The 27,376-nt window shown below is 42.4% G+C and overlaps 2 protein-coding genes across 2 annotated transcripts in view; one reads left to right on the top strand and one right to left on the bottom strand.

Moving 5' to 3' along the window:
- VPS26B (VPS26, retromer complex component B) overlaps positions 1-23,465 on the bottom strand; it is a 29,519-nt gene extending 6,054 nt beyond the window's left edge. Inside the window, exons 1-3 of the mRNA XM_036744392.1 lie at positions 22,889-23,465; positions 6,469-6,625; positions 1,320-1,484 (exon numbers count right to left, since the gene is read on the bottom strand). Coding sequence (XP_036600287.1) covers positions 1,320-1,484; positions 6,469-6,625; positions 22,889-23,111 — 545 coding nt within the window. The 5' untranslated portion in view covers positions 23,112-23,465. The remainder of the gene's footprint in view (positions 1-1,319; positions 1,485-6,468; positions 6,626-22,888) is intronic.
- Positions 23,466-23,478: 13 nt separating this feature from the next.
- The window catches only part of NCAPD3 (non-SMC condensin II complex subunit D3), a 113,382-nt gene continuing 109,484 nt past the window's right edge, over positions 23,479-27,376 (top strand). Inside the window, 1 exon segment of the mRNA XM_036744398.1 lies at positions 23,479-24,150. Within this exon segment, the coding sequence (XP_036600293.1) occupies positions 24,087-24,150 (64 nt within the window). The 5' untranslated portion in view covers positions 23,479-24,086.

Here is a 27,376-nt window from a genome sequence, read left to right as displayed (position 1 = left end):
ATCAATAGTTACAATGCTATTTCCCAACAGATTCTTTTCCCCAGATCTTCCAAATTTATTTTTCAAAACATGGCTTAAAATTCACTCTGTCCAGGAAGTTCTTGTTCAGAATCATTTGGCTGCAGTCATTACTCTCTCTCTCTACCTTCATCATCATGGCACACAGTCTGCATCAAGTATTCGCTCCTGACTCTCAGTCTTTCCTCCTGATGAGGCTCATGCGGTAAAGGCTGCTTGGCTCCTGTACTCAAAGGGAAGCTAGTAGATATAAACAAAGGTGTGCAAATCACACTTCCCATGTGAAGCAGACCCAATAATGCTGTCATTTTGGAACGTATGACACCAATTCCTAAAATGTTGCCACTGTGTACAGTATTTCTGGAACTCTAAAAAGTAATCCAGTCTGTTAAAAAGTGTTGTGTTTGAAGTCAGAGAACTTGAGTTTGAATCCTGACTATACCACTACTTAGCATATCCTTGGAAAAGTCACTAGGCCTTTAGTTACCTCACCTGTAAAATAGTGTGTTTCAGAGGGGAAGCGGTCGGTGCTAGACTAGAGGATGGATTACAGAGGTGAGACACTAGTGGCAAGGAAACCATTCCAGAGGCTAACAGTCCAGGGAAGAGGTGATGAGGGCCTGATAACTGAGAGCAGAGAAAAGGAGACTCCTTCAGAAGATGTTACAGAGGTAAAACTGACAAGCTCTGACAAGTGATTGGATAGGGAGGGTTCAGGAGAAAGAAGGATGAGTTGAGGAGGGTTCTGAGGTTATGTATTGGAGTGACTGGGAAGATGGTGTTCTCAACAGAGACAGGGATGCTTTTAGGGAAAAGATGATGTTTTCCTTTTTGGACATGCTGAGTTTGAAATTCAGCAAGGCAGCAGGCAGCTGTTAATGGGAAACCAAGGCACTGAGAATTTAAGTGATTTGCCCATCATACAGCTTCTAAGTGTCTGACAAAGGATGCAAACTGAGGCCTCCTGACTTAAGTTGGAGCACTCTATTATACCCCAATGGTCAAGTTCTATTCTAATGGTTGGACCCATTTACCTTGACCCTTTCTCCCCTGTCTGCCCTCCACCCTAACCCCAGTAATAAGCAATCGTCTCTAGGGTAGGAGTTCTTAATAACCCTTGTGTCACGGACCCTTTGCCAGTCCCCTAGTGAAACCTATAGACCTCAGTAATGTTTTTAAATAATTGGAGGAAGTGCTAACTTTGTTAGGTCAGTGGAAATAACAACGTAATTTTTTTCCCCCTCCAAATCCATGGACCCCAGGTTAAAAAATCTTCCTTGCTCTAGGGAAAGGACACTCACTTGGATTTGTTGTACTCGAATTCGATGTGCAGACAGTCCTCAATCCCAACCTCCATCTTGATTGATGAATTGAGCTCTGGGTATGTGCTAAGTGTATGGACCACAATGTCCATCTCCTTGACCACATCGTTGAGCCGGCGGCTGATGGTGGCTCTGAGGAAATACCTGCAGATATTGTGTCATTATGGATTAAGACAGTTTCCAGTTACAAAATATTGTACACACACACAAATATATTAAAAATATGTATATTTACAAGCACACATATGCATCTGTCTTTATACCCAGACGCATACTGTCAGTGCCCTGGGCTCAAACTGCACTCAAGGGAAGAGAAGAATGAATGGATTATATTGGCTTTCTTTAAATCCCAACTAAAATCCTGTCCTTTACGAAGCCTTTCCCAAGCCCTCTTAATTCTGGTTCCTTCCTCTGCTGATTATTTTGTATTTACCTTGTATGTAGCTTATTTTGTATATATCCCTTTGCATGTTGTCTCCTCCACTAAACTGCAAACTCCTTCAGAGTATGGACTATTTTTTGTCATTTTTTTTGTACTCCCAGGCTTGGCACACAGTAAGTGCTTAATAAATGTTGACTGATTGATTTAGATCTGAATGGGGCCTTGGGGGCTATCTGACTCCAACTCCCTCATTCCACAGATGAGAAAAGTGAGGCTGAGAGAGGTTGTGGCTTGCCCAGGGTCATACACCTAGTTAAGTATCTGAGGCTGGATTTGAAATCAGGTCTTCCTGACTTCAAGTCTAGCACTGTACCCACTACATCCCCTGGAATGGAGAGTGATAAACCAGAACCAAAGGATGCAAGTTGCAAGGAAGAACCTTCTAACTCAGTATCATAAGGAAGAATTATCTAACAATTAGAACTCTGACAACTGGCTAATTGGTTAGGTGGTGAGCTCCCAGTCATTAAGTGTTCAAGAAGAGGCTGGATAGACTACTTATCAAGGAATTCTTACACGCGGCAACAGGTTGGCCTAGACTCTTAAGATCTCTTCCAACTCTTTAACATTCTATTTTATGAGATCAGGCCAAAAGAAGAATCTGATGAGCAGAATAACTTTTGCACTTGGCTAATTGTTCTCGTCTTGTCATTATTGTGGACAACTTTAATATTCATGCCTATAACTCACAATGCTCCGAGCTTGAAGTTCATCATCCTCCTCAGTTCCTCGGATCTCCAACCCAACTCTACCTCAAATATCTACCAGTGGAGCTATGCCTTGAACTTCATAGTATTTGGAATAGATCTACCTCCCAAAGACCTCAAATGCTGAGTTTTTCTTTAATGACCTCTTAAACTTTTTTTAATGATTCACTCTTTGTGGTTAGTGTTTTGCTTATGACTAATTCCTCCCTGAATCTACCCTCACTTTTACTCCCTCCCTCTCCCTTTTCCTTCCTGTTACCCTGTTGTGTAAAATTTATTTTTCTGCACCCAACTCTGTGTGTGTATGCTGTCCTCCTCTGATCATGTCAGATGAAAGTGAGGTTCAGGTGTCACCCATTCACCCCATTCCTTCCTGTTTGTGTAGACTTCTGTGTATCCTGATCAGGTGAAATAATTTCCCCCTTTTTCCTCTGCCTTTCCTCCCTCTCCCTTTCTTCTTTTAAGATCATAACAAAAGCACTTGCAGGCCTTGACCCTACATGATATTCTGAGGGTTTTGAAGGAACACTTACTTGTATAATCTCCCCTTTTTAGAAGGTAGATACCTCTTCTTTGTTTAGTCCTTTTTTATTACTTGCCTGTGTTTATATTTCAAAGTTTGTACTCAGCCCTGGTCCTTTCATTAGGAAAGCTGAGAAGTCCTTCATTTCACTAAAAATTCATTTTTTACCCTGTAGATAAGATTATATTCAGTTGTGCTGGACAAAATTAGAAGCATGTATCTTCTGTCTTTTCAAGTTCTTTACTCTTTGAAAAGTTGTAGCTGTTAAGTCTTATGTGATCCTGACTGCGGATCCTCAGCACCTGAGTTCTTTCTTTATAGCAGCTCGTAGTATTTTTTCCTTGACTTGGAAGTTCTGGTTTTGGGCTATGATGTTCCTGGCAGTTTTCATTTTTTTTTCCCATGAGGTCAACTGTAGATTATTTGTATTTTCCTTTTGGCCTTTGATTTTAAGAAATGTGGGCAGTATTCTTTTCATGATTTCTTGAAATGTGATGTTCAGGGCTCTTTTTTTGGGGGGGGGGGTGGTATTATTAATAACTTTCAAGGATTCTAGTGGTTCTTAAATTATCTCTCCTTGATCTGTTTTCTAGGCCAGTTGTTTTTGCTGTGAGACTAGTCTTCTATTATTTTTTAGTCTTTTGACTTTTGTTTTTATATTTCTTATTGTCTCATGGAGTCTATTTGTGCCATCCTAGTTTTTAAGGAGTCTATGGCTTGGGTAAGGTTTTGTGTACCTCTTTAGAACTTCCACCCCCTGTTCCTGGTTTTGTTTTCCGGAGCTAAGCAGATCGGGATCAAGAAGCACAGGAGTTCCCATACAAAAAGATCCTTTTACAGCCTTCCCCACTCTGGCATTGATCTCCTTCTCTAGGACAGACACACAGGAGCTTCCTACACAGTTTATGTTTCAATCAAACTGGTCAATTTGCTATTCTTTCTAGGTAAAATTCCATCTCCTTTATCCATGCCTTGTCAGAGACCATTCCACATATCTGGAATTCACTCCCTCCTCATTTCTGCCTTATGGAATTCCTGGTGTGAATCTTCAAGGCCCACCTCAAGTGCCATCTCATACAGGAAGCCTGTCCTCATCAACTCAGTTGTTAAAACACCCTCATGCCCTCCCCAGTTCCTTATTTTGCATTTACTGTATTTAAAAATATAATTTGCATTTGATTTTTGTTGTTTTTCCCCCAATAGAATGGAGGCTCCAGGAGATTAGGCATTCTATTTTTTTGTCTTTCTATTCTTAGCATCTAGTAAAGTGCCTGACATAGTGGGTGCTTAGTAAATGCTTGTTGAGCAAACTGAAGATTCTATTCTTAGTCTTTTCACTTGTTTTCCATAATCCTTCCCACAGAGAGCTAATTCATTCCCAGAGTTTCAACTATTTTCCCTACGTGGATGATAGATAACTCTTTCATCTTGATCTCTCCAAAACTCCAGTTTCAGATTTCTAACTGCCTGATGTGCATTTCACTTAATATCTCAGAAAACACCTCAAAGAAACTGAAATCCAAATGCCTCCTCTTCTACTCACCAGCCCCTTCCACATTCTGTACTACAACTGTCCAATCACCATGATTACTCTAAACGAGACATTCGGTGGTAATATTTTACTCTCACCACTGTCTTTCCCCACTCTCACTGGTTGCCAAGTGCCCTCAAGTCATCCTTCTAGAACCTCTGGAATCTCATTCCTTCTCTCTGTTCCCATTCTCCCACCACAGCTCAAACCCATAAGCCTAGAGTATTGCAAGACCATCCTAACGGGCTTCCAAACCCAGACACTTCTTGCCTTTACAATTCTTCCTTCGAGCTGTCAAGGTTCTAATGTAAAAAGTATAATGTTCCTCCACGATGCCTTCCACAGCATCTTACTGCCTAGTGAATAAAGACACATTCCTTAAGCTGGCCTTCTGTGCCCTCCACAATCTGTCCCCAACTGATATTTCTAGCCAAATCTTTTACCGCTTCTCGAGAACTGTGTTTCAACCAGGCTAGACTACTTGCCATTCTTTGAAAATTCATTACGTTTTCCCACTCAGTACCTCGTTCTGCTCCTGCCATTCTATTCATTCCACCCCAGCCTCCGACTCTCCAACCCAATATCTTATTTTGCCTAACCAATACAAGGAGCAGCACGCTGCACTGGCTTTGGAATCAGAGAACTTGGGTTTGAAGCCAAGGCCATCTGTCTACAACATGACATTATGAGCCTGCCACCTTTCTATACCAAAAGGACAGGAATAATGTATATGCAGGGGTATGGATCAAAGTGAAAAATAACGTTAAGCAAATCAGCAAATATCCACAAGTGGACTACTTTTGAAAAATCTTTAAACCTAGGCCAAATTCCCCCTCCCTACTGGAACTACTATCAAAGGACACCTCTTCCTTCTGCCCAGCAGGGTAAGTGCTGCTGAGAATTAAAGCTAATTTATGATATTAGAATTGTGCAGAAAGAATGAGAAGACAAAGTCGCTGTAAAACGTCCACAGTAGATTTCAAAGCTAAATTTAAGTAACTTCTGAATTACCTATATTATTCTTGCCTAATGACACATTAATTTGGGTGGGGGGAAATCAAACAATACAAGTGTATAGTAATACGGATTTCAGACTTCTACATGAAAATTTAAAAGCTAGCATCAACAAAGCCTCCTGAGGGCATGGGGCAGGAACAATGTATGTTGCTGGCACCCCTGGCCTAGCCTTGGTTCTTAGCCTCATGCTAAAAAGCAAACCAAATGAACCAAACTTGTGACACCATGGAGGCTACTGAAGATGATCAGCATCTTCACAGTTGGATCTCAAGCAAGGGGGCCTTGGGTTCAAATTCTGAGTCTATTCCTTATGCCCTCGAACAAGTCACTTCCCTTATTTGGGCCTCAGTTTCCTTGTTTATCATAAGGCTAGACTAATCTCTAAGTTCTGGAGTCAGAACGACCTGAGTTCAAATCTGGCCTCAGACACTTACTAGCTGTGTGACCCAGGGCAAGTAATTTAATCCTGTTTGCCTCAGTTTCCTCACCTGTAAAATGAGCTAGAGAAGGAAATGGCAAACACTCTTTGTGTATCTTTGCCAGGAAAACTCCCAACAGGGTCGTGAAGAGTTGGACATGACTAAACAACAAAAACGTCATTGTATCCTCTCACCACCCACAGGGGGTAGACGGAATAGCATATCCCATTTTTCAAAAAAAGGAAACTGAGTAATCAAGTGGATAATTTGGTCCAATGGCGACAGCAGGGACTAGAATTCACGTATGACCCCTAGCGCTTTTTCCATTAGGTCAGATATGCCCTAACTTTTCTGGGACGCCTAGTGAAAGGAGGTGGCCCTAATGTCAGGCTTCCCTTTTGATCATTCTGACTAACTGGGAGAAAGCAGAAATGAGGGTTAGCATGAAGCCCTGCCCCACAGTGGCAACTGTGAGTGAGCACAACTTACCGTAGCTTTACATTCTGTCCTGTGTAGGACTCGTAGGGCTTCTCCACGTGGGTGAACTCAAAGTCGAAGGTCTGGGACTGTGTGAACTCACCAGGCCGAGCCAGGTCCTTCACCAGCGACACAAATTCGTGGTGGTTCCCTCGATCATAGTAGAGCTCTGGAGAGACAATGATCACCTCTTCCATTTAGATTCCTTAACTCAAGGGAGACCCAAGAAAGCAGTTGATGCCAGGGAGAACCATTTTATTTACTGAGACCGTAGCTAGTCCTTTTCATACCCTCCATCACTGATCTCACTTCCACCCCAGAACCACCAGGCTCTTCTAGCATTTAACAGTCCACAAACCCTTCCACCCCAATTTCTTCCTCCCTGCTTTGCCAACCCCTTTTGCAACCATTGCCTCACTGTGAAATTCTGTGGGTTCCACCGCCAATGCTGCTCCTCTATAGTAAACTAACACTTGTGCAAAGGAACTCCTGCTACTAACTGAACTTTATATACTGTTTAAAAGCTTGCAATGTGCTTTACGTATATTTTATCATTGGGTCCTCTCAGCAATGCTATGAGTTTGACACAAGATTACATCCCCACTTTACAGAGTAGGAGACTGAGAGTTAGAAAGATTAAGTTACTTTCCTATAGTCACACAGCCACTACTAGCAGGGCTAGACTTTGAACCTGGATCTTTTTGACTCTAAGTTCCATACTCTATCCACTAAGCCACTCTGGTGCCTATTAACTCTGTTCCCACCTTTTAAAAACATCATACCACATAATAATAGCTAGCATTATATTAATTATAATTACGTTAGTTATAGCTAGCATATCACTTTAAAGTTTACAAAGTACTTTATGTGTTATTTCATTTGGTTCTCAAAACAACTCTGAGGTATATGATCCTTTTAAAGCAATTTTAGGTCCATTATTTAATATTATCCTCAAGACAATATTATGAGTTGGCAGGTCAGATGGTATCCATTTGATGGATGAGGAGAGCAAAAGCATAGAGAAGTTGAGTGACATACCATAGGGCATGCAGCTAGTGGAGCTTGGACAAAGCCTAGAATCCAGGCTGTCATAGCCCTAAGTCTAGGGTTCTTAACCTGGGATCCATGGACTTTTTAAAAAATTTTGATCCCTGCATTTCACTATAAAAGATTTCCTTTTAAGCCTAAAACCACTGTTCTGAGGAGTCTGTAGGCTTCACCAGACCGCTTAAAGCGATCCATAATGCAAAAAAAAAAAAAGGTGAAGAACTCTAGAAATCGAATCTAAGTACAGTGGAGTCACAGGACTTTCTGTTGTTAGGGTTTTTCACCAAGTAGATCCACACCCCTTTCCTTAATTATAAAATGAGGATATTGAGACTTCTACTACTTGCCTCATGGAATTATTGCAAGGTTAAGTGCTTTGTGAACTAACAAAAGAATATATAAATATAAATATATTTATACCACAAATTTTGGCAGCAATTAGGCCAACCTGACAAATGAGCAAATAAGTCAGACTTAGAAGCTCACAAAGCCTGTCTGCTCCTTGATTAACCTTAGGCCATTCTAATCATTTAGTCACTTTATGGTTTAAAGTTTTTTTGTGTGTATATATACATATACATATATATGTGTGTGTGTGTGTCTGTATATATATATATATATATATAGACACACACACACACACATATATGAATATATATACATACACACACACACACATTTCTAAATTCTAGTCTTGGGTGTTTTGTTTCCCTAACCAGACTTAAAACTCTCTGGGGGCAGGACAACACCACATCCTGTTTCTAGAGGACTTGGTATTGAAAACCTTGTTTGTCTTTTGTTTTTAGTAATATACTTAAAATAAACTTTTTGCAGAGATAAAGTCACATAAAAAGAGGGTTAAAGCTCTTAGGGGGGCACCTGGCTGTCAAGGAAAGCTAAGGAAACATAGATACAGAGCTGCTTTACTTGCAGCTTGCGGAAAAAAGGAAAGGAGTCTATGACAACAGCAAGGTTGAACTTAGCTTCCTCCATTCCCAAGGGCCCAAAACAACAGATCACTCCAGAGACTAATTTAAATTGAGTGAGAGGGAGAGACAGGGGCAGAGTTCTACCCTAAAACCCAAGTAAAGCTGTAAACTATCCCAACTCTACTTCCCCTTCTTTTTCTTCCCCATCAGTTCTGGGACCAGAGATAGAACACCCTCAAGCTCAGAGATAGGCCCATTAAATGGGCTATCCCTAAGAGGGAAGCCTCCCCAGAAGAAGGATAATTTTCTCCTAGTGCCACCCCACTTATGTTCAAAGAATACTCTTTTTTGCTGTTTTATGGGGTCTGGTCTGGTCTAGAATCTCAATTCCCAGGAAACCTCTTTTTCACAGTAAGACTGTCTCATAGGTGCTGGGCAACTACGTGGCACTGTGTATAGTATGTGAACCGGAAGTCAGAAAGACTCCTCTTCCCGAGTTCAAATCTGGCCTCAGATACTGCTAGCTGTGGGACCCTGGGCAAGTCACTTAACCCTGTTTGCCTCAGTTTCTTCATCTGTAAAATGAGCTAGGGAAGGAAATGGCAAACCACTCGAGTATCTTTGCCAAGAAAATGCCAAAGAGGATCACAAAGAGTCAGTTTTGACTGAAACTTCTGAACAACAGAGGTGCTGGGCTAGCCTCAACTGACCACACTGGTAGAAGTTAGCTGTCAATATTGCAAATTATTTTTTTTTGTTTGGAAATGCGTATTATGATTATTTTTGCTGCTGATTTACTTTCTTAAACTTTGCACAGGTTAATGCTGAAATGTTTGTAATTTGTAAGCATACAAGAAACAATGTGGGATGCAGAGAGCACACAGGATGATGAAGGGAAAATGGCTAATGAATGAATTTTTTTCCCCTCCATCTAACACTGTTAAACATCACCTTAAAAAATCAGCACCAAGTACCAGCCAGCTTGTTTTCATTGAAACGATGATGTGGTTTTCATCCTCATACAAAGACACAGTAAGTACCCCACCCCCTCCTGCCTCAATCCAGACCCATCAATTCCACTTCTACTGATTCTCATTTTTATAATTCCCTCTCAGTTCAGAGCCCCAATGTCAGCCCACCACCATTAGTCTGAAGGTCCTTTCCTTGGTACTCCATAATTTCAAGGAATACCAATCTCCCTGCTCCCCTCTCAGGCCTTCCAGCAGAGTAGTCTGAACACCTTACAGGGTGATTATGGAATTAGCCCTAGGATTTTTCTCTTTTCCCTCAAAGACCTATAGAGAATGCAGAATGTCATAGGAAGCAGTAAGGAAGCATGCTTCCCTAAACCATGTAAAGAATAAATTACCTTTTAATGCTATATAGGCTGGTTTACCTTTACTTTGCCAAATTTACATTTCAAAGGCCTGCTAATCTCTGAGTTTTTCTTGAAGGAATACTTGAAAATGTATCATCCTTTTGAAAGTCTACCTTTTTCTCAGATGATTTTCTCACATGATTAGATCTGCAGGGTATTATTTTAATTTTTTAGAGGCAACTAGGTGGCACAGTGAGTGGATACAGCACTGAACCTGGAGTCAGGAAGACCTAAAATTAAAATCTAAAATCAAAGTCTAATAGTTCTGTGACCCTGAGGCAAGTCATTTGACCTCTATCTGCCTGTTTCCTCAGCTGTAAGATGGGGATAATAATGGCACCTACTTTTAAGGGCTTTGTGAAGATCAAATAAAATAATATTCGCAAAACACTTAGCACACAGTGAACACTTAATAAATGCTTGTTCCCTTGACATATAGGATTTGAATAGCTGCTCCTTGATAATGTAAATTCCTTCAGACTATAAAATTGTTTCATGTTGAATTTTGCATTTGAGGGGGAATTAAATTTGGGATTCCTCTTTGATGGTGTCTTTAATGCACTCTGCCTTCTTTTTCCAATACTCCTGGGCAATTCTCTGGTATGATTTTTCAAAAGTGTGGTTTTACTTAATTGCATTTCTCAGACTGTCTCACTGATTTGTCTTCAAGAAACTCTGATTTGGCAAGGGCATTTCAATTGTACTTTCAATTTTGCTGTTTTTAAAAAAATGCTTGTTCTGATGTTACATTCTGCATTTTGGTGTTCTCTGCCCCTCTTTTTCAGTGTCCACTGCTTTTATTAAGATTTTGTGTCATCTGCTCTAAACTATTAATTTGCTGGTCTTTTTTTATCTGCTAATGGTATTTGTTTTATACCTATTCTATGTATGCTTGTATATGTCATTCCCCTTGATAGATCATATACTCCCTGCAAACAGGGACCATTTCATTTTTTGTCTTTTGTGTGCCCACAAGCTAGTAAAATGGAGCACAGAGAAGACTCTTACCAAATGCTTATTGTCTTTCCAAATTACCCTTTGAGCTCTAATTTCTTCTTTAATTCTTTTATTTCCTTCGAACTTACTTTAGAGGATACTGTGGTTATTCCCTTCTTATTTCTGGTGTGAGGGTAGGGACTAGTTGTTATGGTTATACTCTTTGCTTTTATGCCCTGGAGAGTCCTCCTTTCCTTTATTCCATAGTACTTATTCAGTGTACTAGGGTCCCATGTTTGTCTACTTCTCTCTTTTTTTGGTTATTTAAAAAAAAACACTTTTGATATCTTTGGTTTTTACATCACCTTCATTTCCAGTATATCCCTTTCTATCCCCAATCCAATGAAACAAAAAAAAAAGGAAAAAGATCAGTAAACATTATCAACAATCTGACAATATACACAGTTTCATAGTTCCCTAACCCTACAGAAAAAGGCACGGAGGTACATCTTCAGACCAGTCTTCTTGAGTTATTAAATCGCTCCTTTACTTTATTTCAGAGTTCTTGCTATTCTGGGGCAATGAAGGGGAGTTGAGGTTAGCTATGACCACTCATTGAGCCATACTACCAGGTTAGAAGGAAAGCCCACGGTGGACAATCTACAAAGCAGTAGAAATGGGAGCTGGCAATGCCAGGCTGTAAGAAGATAAGAGAATTGCAAGTAAGTGTTCTTTTAAAACTGAGAGGCTGCTTCCCCCTCTATTACAATAAAAAAAAATGGAAAAATGGGAGTAGAAAAGGAGTAACTGGGCTACTCCCTCTTCTGTCTCCTTATATTTTAGGGTTTCTAGTTGAGAGCCCCAGAATTTGTGACAACAGTTCTCCCTGTTGTTGATGAAGACACGAACCAGCCTGGGAAACTCTGTCCCCAGCACCTGCCCATAGTCCAGCAGATGAGATGCAGAAGGACCAAAGTTAATGAGATTCAAGTGGGGCAGCTCTAGTGAGAGAAGGGTTAAAAAGAGGAAGAAGCACCTTCCCCTTTCCCTCCCCTCCCAGTTCTCAGGTGAGAAGTGTCTCATATTTCACTAAAAAAAACTGAAGCCATTCACTGAGTGTTCCTTCTCAAATCTCTTCAGAGGCCTTCCGCCACTATCTCTTCTTTCACCCACCAGCACCAAAGAAGAATGGCCCTTCTTGCTAAGGCACAAGTCTTTTTACGTGCACAAGTGATCCCTTTCCGTACTATCTTCTCCAGCAGATTGGGCTTTGTATTATCCACATCCTCCCCATGACTGTTTCCATGCTGCCTACAAAAATACCTATGTCTCATTCATCCTCAAAAATCTCCCACTTGACCCAACAATCCCCACTAATCATCTCTCTCTTCCCTTTCATGGCTGATCTCCTCAATAAACATCTACAATTAGTGCCTCCACTTCCTCCCCTCTCACTCCCATTTTTTAACTTTGCAGTCTGGCTTTCAATCTCATCACACAACCCAAATTTCTCTCCAAAGGTGCCAATAAGCTCTTAGTTACCAAGTCTGATGGCTTTTTTTCAAACCTCATCCTCCTTGACCTCTCTGCAGCCTTCAGCCCTATCAAGCAGTCTCTCTAGGTTTTTGGGAATACCCCCTCCTGGTCCTCTCCTATCTGACCGTTCCTCCTCAGCCTCCTTTACTGAATCATCCAGAGCACTCCAGCTAAGCTTGGGGCTCCATCCTGGTTCCTTTTCTCCATCTATACTCTTTCACTTGGTGATTTCATCAGCTGCCATGGATTCTATGATCTCTATGAAGATGTTTTCAGATTTAGTTGCCCTACTCTAACCTCTCTTCTGACGTCCAAATGCCTATTGGCCATCTCTAACTCATTATGTCTAAAACTGAAGTACCCCCAAAAGTCTCCTCTCTAACATCACTATTAATATCGAGGACAACACCATTCTTCCAAAACCCAGGCTTGAAACCTGGATGTCATCCTCAAATTCACCTCCCACCCCCACCAATCTTATGACAAGGCCTGTTGTTTCTGCCTCAGTAACATCTCTCATATATTCCTCCTCTCCTCTGATACTCCTACTACTTTGGTGCAGGCCCTTTATCACCTCATACCTAAACTACTGCAATAGCCTACTTGCCTCAATTCTTTCTCTCCGCCACTTTTTCTTTGACTCAGCTATTAAGCTGACCTTCCTAAAGTGCAAGTCTGGCCATGTCACACACACCCTCACCCCCATTCAATCAAACCTGTTTTCCTATTGCCTCCAAGACCAAATATAAACTCCTGTTTGGCTTTTAAAGCCCTCTATCATAACTTGGCCCCTTCCTATCTTTCTAGTCTTACTTTACTTCCCACTCCCTCCTATTCTTCCCTCTGCCCCCCTTCCCCTACAATCCACTAGTGACACTAGCCTCCTTGCTGTTCCCCACACATGGCACTCCATCTTCCAACACCAGGCATTTTTCAATGGCTCTCTCTCCCCCATCTTGGCCCCTGAGCTCCCTTGTTTCCTTCAAGTTTCAGCCTTTCCCAGTCCTCTTTAATTTTAGTGACTTTGCTCTGAGTTTATCTCCAACTTACCCTGTACACATCCTGTTTGTACACAGCTGTTTGCCTGTTGTCTCCCCCATTAGACTGTGAACAACTTGAGAACAGGCACTTTTTTGCCTGTTTTTGTATTCCCATCACGTACCTGGCATATAGAAGGTGCTTAATAAATACTGACTGATTTACCCAGATCCCATGACCCACCCCTAGGAAAAGTACATAATAAATTTGACTACATAGGGAAGGCAACAGTAGAGATAAACAAGATGGAACAGGACAGGGGACTGGGGTGGGGAGGGAGAGGAGGAATGTTGCCAGCATTCTGAGATCCTAACAACCATACACATTCATTCTGCTGCACCCAGCATGGAACCTGGCTTGTGGTCTGGGACTTTTAGCACAAAAGATTTTCCTTGCAACACTACAATGTCAGATTCTCTTCAGGCTTTTTCCTGCTTGGACCCATAGAAGCCTTAGCTTCTATCAAGTATCACAGGGCAGTTCTTACTGTGTGGTGGGACTGAAGCTAAATTTGGCTTTTTATCCTTATTGTTGAGCTGTGATGTTTCTGTGGTAATAGCTGTATCTTGCAGTTTGCCAAAGAGTTTGATTTCCTTTACATACTGTGAATTTTAAAAATAACAAACCAAGGATATACTGGCAAAGGACTGGGGTCATAAGAAAATTTAGCAAATGGAAAACTGCAGGGATGCAGCTGTAAATCATGTTCATCTTTTTACTATTCCTAGCTATTAGCCCCAGCTCCAGCAGCCCAGACATTGCAGAGTAGAAAGCAGAAATTTAAAATAGATTATCTGAGAAGGAAGTTCTCTTTTATTTAGCCCCCTTCTAAAAAGAACAGAAGGAAGCCAATTTTGCATTCAAGTTCTCATTTCAAAACTTCAGAACTACTGAGAACTGGATTCACTCAGGACAGGCACTGAGCTGACATCTCACCACAAGACTGTAGGCAGACCTGCTGCTGAGAGAGAGGATTACGTTTACTCTGGACCTCATACTGGGTCTTGGAAAGAGCACAAGGCAGTATGCCCAAGTCCAGAGTGTCCCCTCTTCACCGTTAATTCCCAACTATAGCTCGGCAAGCTGGAGAAGCATGTAAGACTCTTCACCTTCAGGACTGAGAATGAGTCCTAACTTAGTTTTGTTCCAAGCCATACCAGCACCTTTCTGTGTAGAATAAATTAAATCAGTAAGCATTAAGTTCCTACTGTGTGCCAGGCATTATGCTAGGTGTTTGGGACACAGAGAAAAAATAGTTCTTGCCCTCAAAAGCTTACATTCTACTAAGGGTTAAAGACACTGACATAGCTAAATATAGACAAAGTAACTTCAGGGGATGGGGGAATAAGACACTAACAACTAGAGGAACCAGGAAAGGCCTTTTGTAAGCAGAGCCTTCACAGGCTGCATACTTCCATTTTTACTTCTGTAACTGCAAATAATCATTTACTTTATTGAGCAGCGTTTACATTAGTCACCTAAAATTCACAAATCCTTTAGTATTTCTGAAAATATGTCTTTGATAATGATATTACCAATATAGTAAATATTTTAGCTAATTCAGATTCATCTGTACTGGATTAAAATAGTGGCATGGAAAATACAAATTAGGAGAAAAAATTAAAAAGCAGTTCTATTTGTCCTTGGAATACATAATGTATGCTTATTCTTCTTCCTTCCTTCCTAAATTTTGTGATTATATTTGGCTTAACCAAGTCATATTCCATTTCTGCTTCCATTTTCCTGTCTTCCTTCAAGTCTGGGCTAAAGTCCACCTTCTGTAAAAAGTCTTTCCTAGCTCTCCTTAATCTTAATACCTTCCTTCTGACACTACTACATTCAACATATCTGGTATGTATCCTATCTGTACATGGTTATTTGCATGTCAGACTGTGAGCTCCCTTAGAGCAAAGGCTGTTTTTTGTCTTTCTTTGCATCCCCAGGACTTGACACAGTGCCTGGCACATAGTAGGCACTTAAATGTAAGCTGATTGACCTTTTAAGGTCCAGCTCAAGACTCCCTTTTCTCCCTCATAAAGTCCTTCACAAACCTTTCCATGTGACAGTGATTTCTCCCCACTGTGAATTCTTGCAGTACTTATTGGCCATTATCATTCACTGTAGTTCATATGTGGTCCACAATTCACTGCTGGATGGAATTTTAATGATTATCTAGTTGCACCCCACACTTTCAATAAATTACCTTGCACTCATATATTTTTATGTGTACAGTTAATGTCTCCTCACCTTGTTTTTGAGCTCCTTGAGGACAGGCACCATACGTCTCACTGCTTTGTAAATCAGCACTTTGAGATATGCACACTTAGTAAATGCTCGCTGAACATGATTAAACCTAAAATGAGCTGTTATTTTCTCAACACAGATTAAGCAAAGACCTCAAAGTGTGCTGAATGATGAGTAGAAACTAATCTGATATTAAAAACTTACAGAGAGTAAGTTAAAAAAAAACCCAGGATAATTGAGAACTTGTCCTAAGAGCAACAGCTTGGTGCTCAGTTCCAGCCTCGACTCTAACTATATACGCATGCGCGCGCGCACACACACACACACACTCTTTATGCTTAGGAGGACTCAGCCACAACTTTGCATAAGAACATTTAGTTGAGGGGAAATGAAAAACCACAAAACAAAACCTGGGCTCTCTAGACTTTAGCATTTCCTTCCGCCACAGGTTTTGATGAACCCAGAGCTCAGGCAAGTGTGTGACAAGCTTGGGTGAATCATTTGGACTGAGGGTGGGAGGGGAGTATGTACCCAATTCCTTACTCCCTGTCAAGTAAGGAACAGCTCCCAACTCAACAGTAGCCATCATTTGTCTCTCTCCTCCAAAAACCCACAAACAAATGTGTTTGTAAATGTAAAAAGAATGTGAAATTTATAAATAAAATGACCCACAGATATCTAAGGACAGGTACAGGGTTCTCAGATGCGATTTTTTTGGATAGCATAACTGTTAGCAGCAACACAGCAGAATTGCCAGGTAAGGTCTGGGGTTTAGGCCTACAGAGAATTAAGAGAAATCCTTTTGAAAAAGTCTAGGGTTCAGATGTCAGTGCTAGTCCCCCTTGCTCGGGAATTCCATCCTAAATAGCCAGGGAGACAATTTTCTGAATCTTTGCAGTTGTTCAGTACAATCTATTTGACCAACCTTTAAAACTTTGGACTGGAAATTACTTGAAAGTAGGGGCTCTGACAGCGAACAGAGGATGGCAGTGGCCCAGATAATTCAAGACGACACATAACAAGCATGTTCTCTTTATTTCAGCGTAAAAGTATGTGATTTCTCTTCCAAATTAGATTTGTAGGGGCTAAAGCTAACATTAATTTGCAGTCTCAACACACAATGTGCAGCTATTAAGAGGCACTGACAAATAACCTGAGTAATGGGCCAAAGAGGACCAAGAAAAATTTTCCTGTAGATAATCTACAAAAAAACCAATCATCCAGAAAGGACTACCCAGTTCAGATTTGTCAAAGGCCCGTCCTTTAAGCACTTCCTGATGGATCATATTTGATGATAAGTGTAGGAAATGATGGAAACATAAATGTCCATCTGATTAAGGTTACAAGCAAAAGAAAAAAAAAACCTTTGAGAGACTGGGGGACGAAATATAATGCCTATATAAGCAAAAGACCATATCACTGAAATAACTATTTTCAGGTTGGGTGGGCTTTGACTCTAGACTATTTTTCATTCTTTTAAAGAAACGTGCATTCAGTGGTTTTTACATGGAAAGAAGCAAGTATCCTTCATTCAATACATATTTATTGAGGGTGTACTAAGCATCTCTGATAAGTACTGCCAGGGATCCATCCATTCCCTTCCCTTACCACAAAGTGCATAAGTCTAGGTTGAGATTTCCGGGCAAGAGATAAAAGGACACATGAAATGACACGGCCCTTGTCCACAACTACCTTACAATCTAGTACAAGAACTTATAATTTAGTAGCATCATACTTAATGATTTAGAATATCCAAAAATTGCATGATTTAGATTAATCAAGATCTCCTTGAATCAAAAAGAAATAAACTGCAGGAGTGACACAGAGTACATTAATAATAGCCACCTTCTCCACAAATGGCAACATAGCTGAACGTGGGAAATACTTCCTAAGACAAATTTTACTTGTCTCTGGTCATCACATATTTAGTGAATACACTAAACACTATCACAGTTTCAGCAAAGTCACTTATTCGGGCTCACAAAAATGGTAAAGAGGTGGATCCACTGTAACACCTCCTCAAAAATGTGAAAATAAGCAAGTATGACTCCTTGACAGAGAAAAGGCATGAGGAGGAGTGGGTCAATGAATAGTGGAGAAAGAGGGTGGCTTTAAAAATGGAGGGAAAAAAGGCCACTTTTTACTATAAATATCAGTTTAAGCATAACTCCATTTTAAAATCCAGGGCCAGTTTCACAATCCATATTATGGGAACAAAGCAAAGTATCTTATTTTAGCTCAAACCAAACACAACTAGGAAGGTAGCACCTTTCTCTCCTCACTTTGAATTATTGCTCATCATTTAAAACCAATTCATGAGACACCTACTCCAAGAAGCCTCCCTGAATCCTCTTAATTGTTAAATGACCTTTCTCAACTTTATTTTTCAAAGCCCTTCACCAACTCTCATATCCTTGTGCTATTTTTTGTTAATCTGTCATAGCTACTTACTAAATTATTAGCAGTACAACGGAAGGAATCGTAACCTACCTATAGATACACTGTATCTATGTCCTAACACAGCGCTGTCCTGCACACACTAAATCAGTATCTCTGCCCTGACAGTCATTGGTTGGGTACCACTTGCCTTGCCATTGCTTCCCAGGGATTACTAGGCACTATCTTCCCTTCTGGACCCCTGGTTGTTGCCATGTAATCTATCACACCCCAGGGACCACTTCATCTTTTTATGAGCCCAGCAGTTGAACCCTCCTATATCTGTCTACATAGTCCTCATTTTGGACTTCCTGGAGTTCTCCAACATGCCCCGAGTAAATTATCATTGGGAAATCTCATCATTTTGCAAGATCCAATCAACCTTGTTACTCACACCTCATCAATACCCTCTGCTCCTCTGACTGGAGGGCAGAACCATGAGCTTCTCCATCTAAGGCTAGGAATGACATCTCCTTCTTTCCCACCCAGCTGCACTATTTTGTACTTCTTTGGCTTCTCCACCAGCCACTCTCCCCTGCCCACCCCAAGCCGTTCAGCTTTCTTGGGCACGTTGTCCTCCCCCATTAGACCATAAGTTTCTTGAGGGCAGGGATTGTATTTTTCATATTTGCATCACCAGTGCTAAGCACAGCTTCTGGCAGAGAGGAGCTCAATATAATGTTTGATTATGTGTCTTTTCTAATTAGAATGAGAGCTAATTGAGAGCAGGGTCTATGTAGCTTTTAATATTTGTATTCTCAATGCTTGGCACATAGTAATATGCTTATTAATGTAACTTAATGAAAATTTATCCCATTCCACCAAGCACTTAACAAATGTTTACTCAATTGAATTGTTGTACAATACAATTCAAAACCAAATCACAAAAATTATTTTAGACCATCCATTAGTCTGCACTGCTTCCATGACTCCTCCCTTTTCTAATCGCACAAGTAACTCTGACTGGGGACTACTATCCTTGTTTCACAGTAGACAAAACTGAGGGCTAGCACAGTCTGCTTTATACAGGGCCTCAGTTAACTCAGCCCAGAATGCTCAGACAACTGAGAAGTGTTCAACAAGAGGAATTATCAGTGTAGGTGGTAGAAGTTTCTGGGACTGAATTTTAGAATGCATTATTAAAGAGAGTTCAAATGGTGGGACTGATCACTGAGTCATTAAGAACAGGCAACGTAAGACCGACCTCATGCCTTTAACAGGTTTAGACTGTCAGGTCAGGAGAATGTTGTAAGACACAACATACCTAAATTTTGTCAAAGCGTTTGCTAGTGTCTAAAAATATTTCTGTGGTCAAGAGAGACTGCATGGGCTAGTTATAGTATAGTTATATGGAACTAAAACTAGTTGAACAATTAGGCCTGAATAGTCATTAATGGATGAATGCAGATCTACAATGAGGTCTACAGGAGTGCTTGCTTCTAAGCATTGTCTACATTTGACACATTTAAAAAATCTTGCCTTATATATGAAAGCAGAGATGAAATGCTTATCAATTGTGCAAATGACACAGAGCAGGGACTGACAGCTAACAATGAAAGGCAGAAATCAGAATCTAAGAAGATCTTCAAAGGCTAAGGACAGTAGGCTGGGCTAGGCCCAGCTGATATAAATGTAAAAGTTGTAAGCTTGATTTGAAAAAAAAAATCAACTGCACAAGAACAAGAAAAGGGATCCATGCTGGTTTAAAAAGAGCTGGAGGTTTTGGTAGACAGAAAGCACAGTGAATCATCAGTGTTCTCTGGCAGGCAAAAAAAGCTAATACAATCATAAATGGCATTAAGAGAGGCAGTATCCAGAAAATGGGAGGTTGAGGTTATTACCAGGGTCAGATTGTCTCTAGGCCATTTTGTTCAATTCTGGGTGCCACATTTTGGGGAGTGAGCTGGAATATTCAGAGAAGGGCAATCAAGATCAGTCAAAGTAACTAAATGGGAATTCTCCAGGAGACCAGGAAGACAGTGGAGAACTGAAATTAATCTCAAGCATTGAAAGGGCTGTCATAACGAAGTGGGATTAAAATGTTCAGGTTGGCCCCAGTGGGGCAAATTAGAAATAAATGGAGGCTGCAGAGAGGCAGATTTCAGCTTGATGGTACAAAAACTTCCTGACAATGCTGTGCACGTGGTTAAGAAATGACTAATTCAGTTTGGCTGGAATATGCATTGCATAAAGGGGAACAAGGGTGGAAAGGTAGGTTGAAGACAGATTGTGAAGACTGTGCTTCCATCTTTGTATGCCTCCTACAACATCTAACCTGATAGCTTATGTATCATCTGTAAAATGAGGATAAAAATAGCATCTACCACATAAAGTTGTTGTGGGGAAACAAATCAAATACATAAATTGCTTTGCACGCCATGGAGCTCTGGATAAATGTTAGCTATTACTATATGTAATTGTATTTATAATTGTTGAGTTTAAAGAAAATTAGAGCTACCCAGAATTAGAATGGGCTACTTCAAGAGGTAGTGACTTTCCTTAAACTAAAGCTTGAAGCAAAGGCTGATTAACTATATTGAGGATACTACAGATAAGGATGCCCATTTGAATATGGATCAAAAACCTTGGCAGACTGCTTCCAACTCCTGTGATTCTGTAATATAGCCACAATGATGTCTTCAGAATCAAAGATTAGATCCCAGACCATGAAAGTACCAGTATATAGACCCTTCTACCCTTTCCTCGTAAATCAGACAGAATCACAGAATCTCAGGCCCTTTTCACAAGATAAACTTCTAGCAAAGGGGTTGCCAGAGTTTCTTAAGTTGGGAACCTTCTCTTTATCATGTGGTGCTGACTCAGGTGGGTCCCCAGGGTGATGATGAAAATACAGCCAAAATGTGTCCATAATTTGTCATTAAACTCTGAAAGGCACCCCTAGGGATCCATGCATTCCATTAAAACATCAATTCTAGTTAGAGGGGGAACCTTGTTTTTTCACATGTGTATATATACTGGGTGTCCCCAAAACTTTAGTGCAACACATATGTCTGTATCTTAAAATACCTGTGAAATCTTAAAAGGTATCTAAAGGAAGTCAACTAGTTAAATGCCTACATTAATTTATTTACTAGAGTGTTTTTCCTAAATCAAAAGATGTGGACCTCATTCTTCAGGCTCTTTTCAAGGCACAATGAATTTTTCCATAAATGATTTAAAAGAGCAACATCCCAAAATCCTCCTAATAGGGTCAGTCTGGTCCCAGTCTGGCTTAACTTTCTTTTTCCACAGAGAGGCAAGATCCTTTAGACTGAGCACCAGACTAGGAAGGTTAGACATCTGGTTTCCTGTTTTGCCTCCGCTGCTGACAGGAACACAGTAAAGACCTTTCCACTTGTGCTTCAGTTTTCTCTTCATCTGCAAAAATGGTGATAAAACCTTGCTAACCTCACATGACGATAACGATATCCATCCATTATACTTTGAGAAAGACCTAGATAAAAAGTATGTATGTTGTGGATTCTCCAAAGGTCTTCTCTAGACCACATGGTAATTACTATGAATCCAGTCCTTGACCTAATAATAAAGAGTTTATTTCAGGAACACTTGAGGGTGGGGTAAGCAAAGAGAACGGTGAGATTCAGAATCTGAGACAATTTGGCCTTGACTAGCATGTCACAAAGCTACTTTGATAATACTATTGTTCCTGTCGTTGTTATTATTTGCTGGGAGTTGGCAGACTGCTGTGAAATTGTGATATATAACTGTGGCTTTAACAACATCATTTCATTGTCATTAAATGAATAATGAATCCTTTCACACAAATATTATAATCCCTTCTAAAAAAATGAAGCTTGAAAAAAAAAAGATACAGACACATACACTCTTCTACCTCCTGAAAATTTTTTCTATAAACAAGATGCTCAAAACTAAGGTTAATAATAAGGGGAAATTAGTGAGCAGCTTTCTTCCCAGTCTGACAGATGATAAAGACCCTGTGCCATCCACTGAGGGACAGACAGTGGTGCTGCCTTTCTTGTGGGGCTCACTAGTGTAGATGCACACAACAGGAGAGACCAGAGATAGAAAAGGGGTTACTGACAAGGTCAGAGTATGTTAAATCGAGACCATGAAAAGAGCTTGGCTGCAGCTTGGGAAAAGGACTGAGATGTTCCAGGTACAAGAGCCCAAAACTACTGACAATGGTCAGAGTATGTTAAATCAAGACCACGAAAAAAGCTTGGCTGCAGCTTGGAGAAGGGACCGGAGACCTTCCAGGTAAAGGTATACAAACCTGGTCAGAACAGTAAAGCAATTCCCCCTTAAACCTCCCCACCCTTTCTCCCTGCTCTCTCCCCCTCCCTCCAACCATCCATCATCTGCCACCCCCATGGCCCCAGACAAGAGGCCTGGTTAAGACAGAAAGAACTTTCGAGCTTTGGAGGTCTGAAGATCTACGTCCGGATTCCCAGCTCAGTATGTACTGGCTATGGTAACCTCGGACCATTCACTTAACTTCTCTGGGCCTCAGTTTCCTCATCTGTAAAATGGGGAACCACCTGCTCTGCTCTTCACGGGGTGGCAGCTAGGATTAAATGAGATAATGCATGTGAAAATTCCTTCCCCCTCGCCACAAAAATCAGGTGCTGTTACCATTGTTATTAGCGTCAGCCCCTCCCCACTTCCCTCCACCCTCAAACCATCCCAACCCACCATCCTCCCCCTCACAGTGCGATGTCATTTTGGGCAGGGACCACGGCCGTGCGGGGCTGTGAGCCTCTGGACAGGCCCTCGCCGCGGTCCCCCAGGGCAGCCCCCCGCCCCCAGTCCCGCGGGCCGGGGGGTGGGGCAGCGCTTCTTTCGGGTCGGTGACGGTCGCCGGTCCAGGCCCCAGCAGGCGGTGGCGGCTACGTCGGGGCGCACTCACCGATCTGCCCGATGAACTCGATCTTGATGCCCTGGTGCTCCAGCCGCTTGTTGGGGTTCTTGAGCGCGAGGCTCACCTTCCCGGAGACGGTCTCCCCGTCGTAGAAGAGGAAATACTTCTCCTTCTTGCCATCCTCCGTCTTGTGCTCCGCTCGCTTCCTGCTCTCGGCATCGCTCAGCAAGATCTCCACCTCCGCGCTCTGCCCGAAGCCGAAGAAGCTCATCTCCCCGCCGGCCGGCCGGCCTGGCCTGGCCCGGGCAGGGGGCTGGCGACGGGGCACCCGCGGCGCGGCTGCCCGGGCGAGGCGAATTGGACGTGGGAATGCAACACCCCGAGCACAGGCGAGCGTTCCCGCCGCGGCCCCCGGAGCAGCACGGAGCCGAGGGGGCCCGGCGCGGTGGGTGCACTCCCTGCAAAGCCCCCCCTGGAGCCGGCCCCCAGCCTCCGCCCCGGGCACGCACGGCTTGGCTTCGCTGGCTACGCGGCAGAGGGGGCGGGGGTCCTGGGTACAGGGAACCAGTCTCTAGCCCCGGTTACGCGCGTGACTCGGGGCGCATGCGCGCCGACCCTCACTCCGCCCTCCTCTTCCCCTCCCTGGGCTCACTGCGCAAATGTAGCGGAATGAGGTCGGGGCTCCGTTCTTAGGGAACCTCGGGAGCTTTATTCGAGTTCTATTAGGATTGCCAGCCCAGCGGAACGGTAGCTCCCTTGGGAGGCGCTGAATTTCACCTTCCATTTTAATTCCCTCCCCCCGGAGAGTTTGCTCACCCCGCCAACACCTCCATACACTCTAAGGAGGCCCCTGGCGCATGCGTAGCCCAAAGGGACAAAGGTGATCAGTTCCCATTTGTCTTCATTTCGGATATCCTGGAAATTTTTTTCACCCCCAAGTAAAGGGCGGGGGGGAGAAAATTTTGGTTTCTTATTCAATGTATTGTTTCCCCGCTAAAAAAAAAAACAGAAGGGAAATCATCTGTTGACCTTAGTTACTTCCTTACGGAGTCGCCTTCCGGCTGCCGCCATTCTGCGCGCTGCCGTCAGGGGCTGTCGCGGATTGGCCCATGGAGAAGGGGCCCGGGGCTTGTGGTTGGCTAGCGGGAAAGAGCCCTTGCGCAGTGATTGGTCGGTGTGGAAGGGACGGAGCGCGCGCGGAGCAAGTTTTGAAAGTAGACCAGAAGACTGCTGATCCTTCGGGCCTATGGCGCTGCGGCCGAGCTTCGGGAGCTGCTTCGGGCGCTGGTGCTCCTCCGGCCTCAGCCTAGGTGAGGAAACAGAGAGAGGGCAGGCCCCGTAGGGATCGGGAAGGTGGACGAAGAGAGGAATGGAACCCAGCCGTCCTCTTACCGCCTAGCCATTGTCAGACAAGCCCCGCCCTCATCCACTGCTTGGTCCTTGAGGGAGAGGTAGGAAATTGGAAGCGTCTGTAGATCCCTCCGTGTGGGCATTCTCTCCTCGGGTACCGATCGCTATCCATTCGCGTCTTCACTCTTTCCAGCCCTCCTGCACATCTTAGTTTTTACCGAAGTTCTGCCGCAGCACCCAGGTTCCGTCTCTCTCTCTTGGACCACCCCCTTATATTTGGTCATTCATGCATTTCTTTGACATCATGCTATTTCTTGCTCGCTATGTGTCATATGGTGTTACAAGGAGGCATCATAGTACGATGGCTTGAAGGCCGGGCTTGGAGTTAGAAAGACCAGAGTTAAAACTCTACATACCTAGCTGTGTGACTGGGTAAATCATTTCACTTTTTAGTACTGCAGGTAGTCGCTGATTTGCATCCGTCCTGGATGTTAATGAAATGACTGGTTTGAACCAATGATTTGCAGCCCTTTTATTTGTGCCCTTCTTACTGTCCCAACGGTAGTTACTTCTCGTTCACTTAACTTTTTCCTGTCTTGTTTGTTAGCTGAATTATTTTGAATGATGGTAATCTCACCTAAGAGTATATGTTATGTTGTGGGTCTGTCTGCCCCCCCCCCCCTTTTTAAAGTTTTTATTGATGTTTTTCGTTCTTTTAAATCACCATAACTTTCACCAGTATCTTTTCCCTCTCCCGGAGAGCTATCTCGTATGACAAATAGCATATTTACTTATTTGTTTATATTTTTATATATTTCATTAAATATTTCCCAATTGCATGTAAAATTTTTTAACAGTCTTTTTAAAAAAAATTTGAAAGTTGGGCAGCTAGTTGGCGCAGTGAGTAGAGCATCAGCCCTGAAGTCAGGAGGACCTGAGTTCAAATGTGGCCTCAGACACTTGACACACTTGCTAGCTGTGTGACCTTGAGCAAGTCACTTAACCCCAATTGCCCTGACCAAAGAAAAACAAACAAAAAAATTTGGAGCTCCAGATTCTCTCCCTCCCTTCCCCCCTTGAGAAAGCAAACAATTTTTAGAGCTTATACAGGTGAAGTCAGGCAAAACACACAAATAGTATTTTTGAAGAAATAAAAAGAAGGGGAAAAAATCAGTGTAAGTGATCAGTACCATGTTTTTGAATCTTAATATAATTTAACAATCCAGTTCTACTCCAGAAGAGGCTGGTGGTGTAGGGAAAGAAGCCCTGGATTTGGAATTAGGAGACCTAAGGTGGGATCCTATTTGCTACTTTCTAGCCAGTCAGTCAAAAAATATTTGTTGTTTTTAAGTGGTGTCCAACTCTTTGTGACTCTATTTGTGGTTTTCTTGGCAAAGATACTGGAGTACTTTGCCATTTCCTTCATCAGCTCATTCTGCCGATAAGGAAACTGAGGCAAACGGTTAAAGTGACTTGCTATCGGATTCCTTTAAGTCCCAGCTAAATTTGAATATTTCCAACCCCACCTAATTCTAGTGCCTTTCTCTCTTAATTATTTCCTATTTATTCTGTATATGGCTTATTTGTTCCTTTTCTTGGCACATAGCAAGCACTTAATAATGTTGGAGGTGGATAGGTGGCCCAGTCAATGGAGTGCCTGGTTTGCAATCAAAACGACTCATCTTCCTGAGTTCAAGTCTGGACTCAGAGCCTAGCTTTGTGACCCAGGGCAAGTCACTAAACTCTAAGCCTTAGATTTTGGGACACGCTGTGTGTGCGTGTTTTCTCCTTAGACTAGACTGGGAACTCTGCAAGTTCAAAGACTTGTATTTTTCTCTCCTGCTATTCCTTTCTTCTCAGTGCCTAGCACTATATATACACATATACAAAATATATACAGAAGAGATAAAGGATCATTTTGGGGGAAGGCACTAGCTAGCACTTTGGGGACAAGTGGCAATGTTTAACATAGAAAGTGGCACATTGAAACTAGAGATTCAGTGAAATCCTTTTAAAGCCCTTTACCACCTGGTCCCAATCTATCTTTCCAGCCTTGTTATTAGAGGCAGCTGGTGGTATGGTGGATGGAGCTACTAAAAAGAAGTATCTTGTTCTTGGAACTAGTAGGAGGCCAGTGTCACTACCTGTGTGACCTTGGGCATGTCACTTAAAATCTCTTGGCCTCAGTTTTCTCATCTTTAAAATGAAGAGTTAGACTAAATGACCTGTAAGGTACCTTCCAGCTCCAAATTTGTGCTGTTAGGATCTTTTAAAATGAATTCCATGTTGGTGACTAGGTCAGTCCTGTCTTAATGTTTCTTTAATTTGGGGGTGGGAATGATGTTATTTAGTGCCAGCCAGGTCCTGTGAGCTTTCTGGCTCTTCTTGGAGAAAGTATTTGAGATGCGGGCGCACACACACACACACACTGTGTGTTTCTGTATTGTGAGGGTTATTGTAATGGCAACTACACTGGCATACCCAGGATGGCTGCTAGTGCAGGTTCTTAAATCTGCTTTACTAAGGAAAGCAACTTAAAAGGGAACATAGCCATGATAAAGTGTGTAACCTTACCTTCAGCCTCAATTTTGCCCAGGGCTCCACAAGAGAGGTGGAGAAAGTGGGAGCACTGCCAAGTCCCAGGCTTTCCCCTCCTTCCAAGTCTTGAGAAGAGTGGAGGACAGAATACTGGGAGGCAGCTCTACCATTTTTCTAGTCTCAGGGACAATCCTTCCTCCAGTGTCCCTTCTGGTCACATGCTGGGCATGGTCCTGGAGGCATGGAACCTGGGGGCTTCATCCAGGGGGGGTGCCCTAGAGGGGCACTCCTTGGACCAGTGACCCTCCTTGCGGCATCGAAAGTAGGTTTCCCCACTGCCCAAGTCAGAGGGCTTCCTCCAAGGGAGTGCCCTGGAGGGGCGCTCCTTGGGTCTTTTCCTGGCCATGACAGCAGCCAAAGAACTGAGCATGCTCTCTATCTCTAGCCCTTTCCCTGCATTCTCTTTCCTCTGCTGCAACTAGGTCTCTGTCGTTAAAGACTCCAAAGGCCATCTCCAGTAATTGGGCCTGAGGTGTTTGGGGTCCCATCGAAAATTTCTGCAGTTTCCTCCTAATATCCGAGGAAGCCTGATTAATGAAATACATGTTAAATATTGCTGCCCTTTCAACAGAATCAGGTTCCAAATTT

Source organism: Trichosurus vulpecula, chromosome 2 (genome assembly GCF_011100635.1).
Source record: "Trichosurus vulpecula isolate mTriVul1 chromosome 2, mTriVul1.pri, whole genome shotgun sequence".
NCBI classification, from domain to species: domain Eukaryota; kingdom Metazoa; phylum Chordata; class Mammalia; order Diprotodontia; family Phalangeridae; genus Trichosurus; species Trichosurus vulpecula.
Note: the sequence above shows the minus strand (reverse complement) of the source record. Positions and strands in the feature narration are given on the sequence as shown.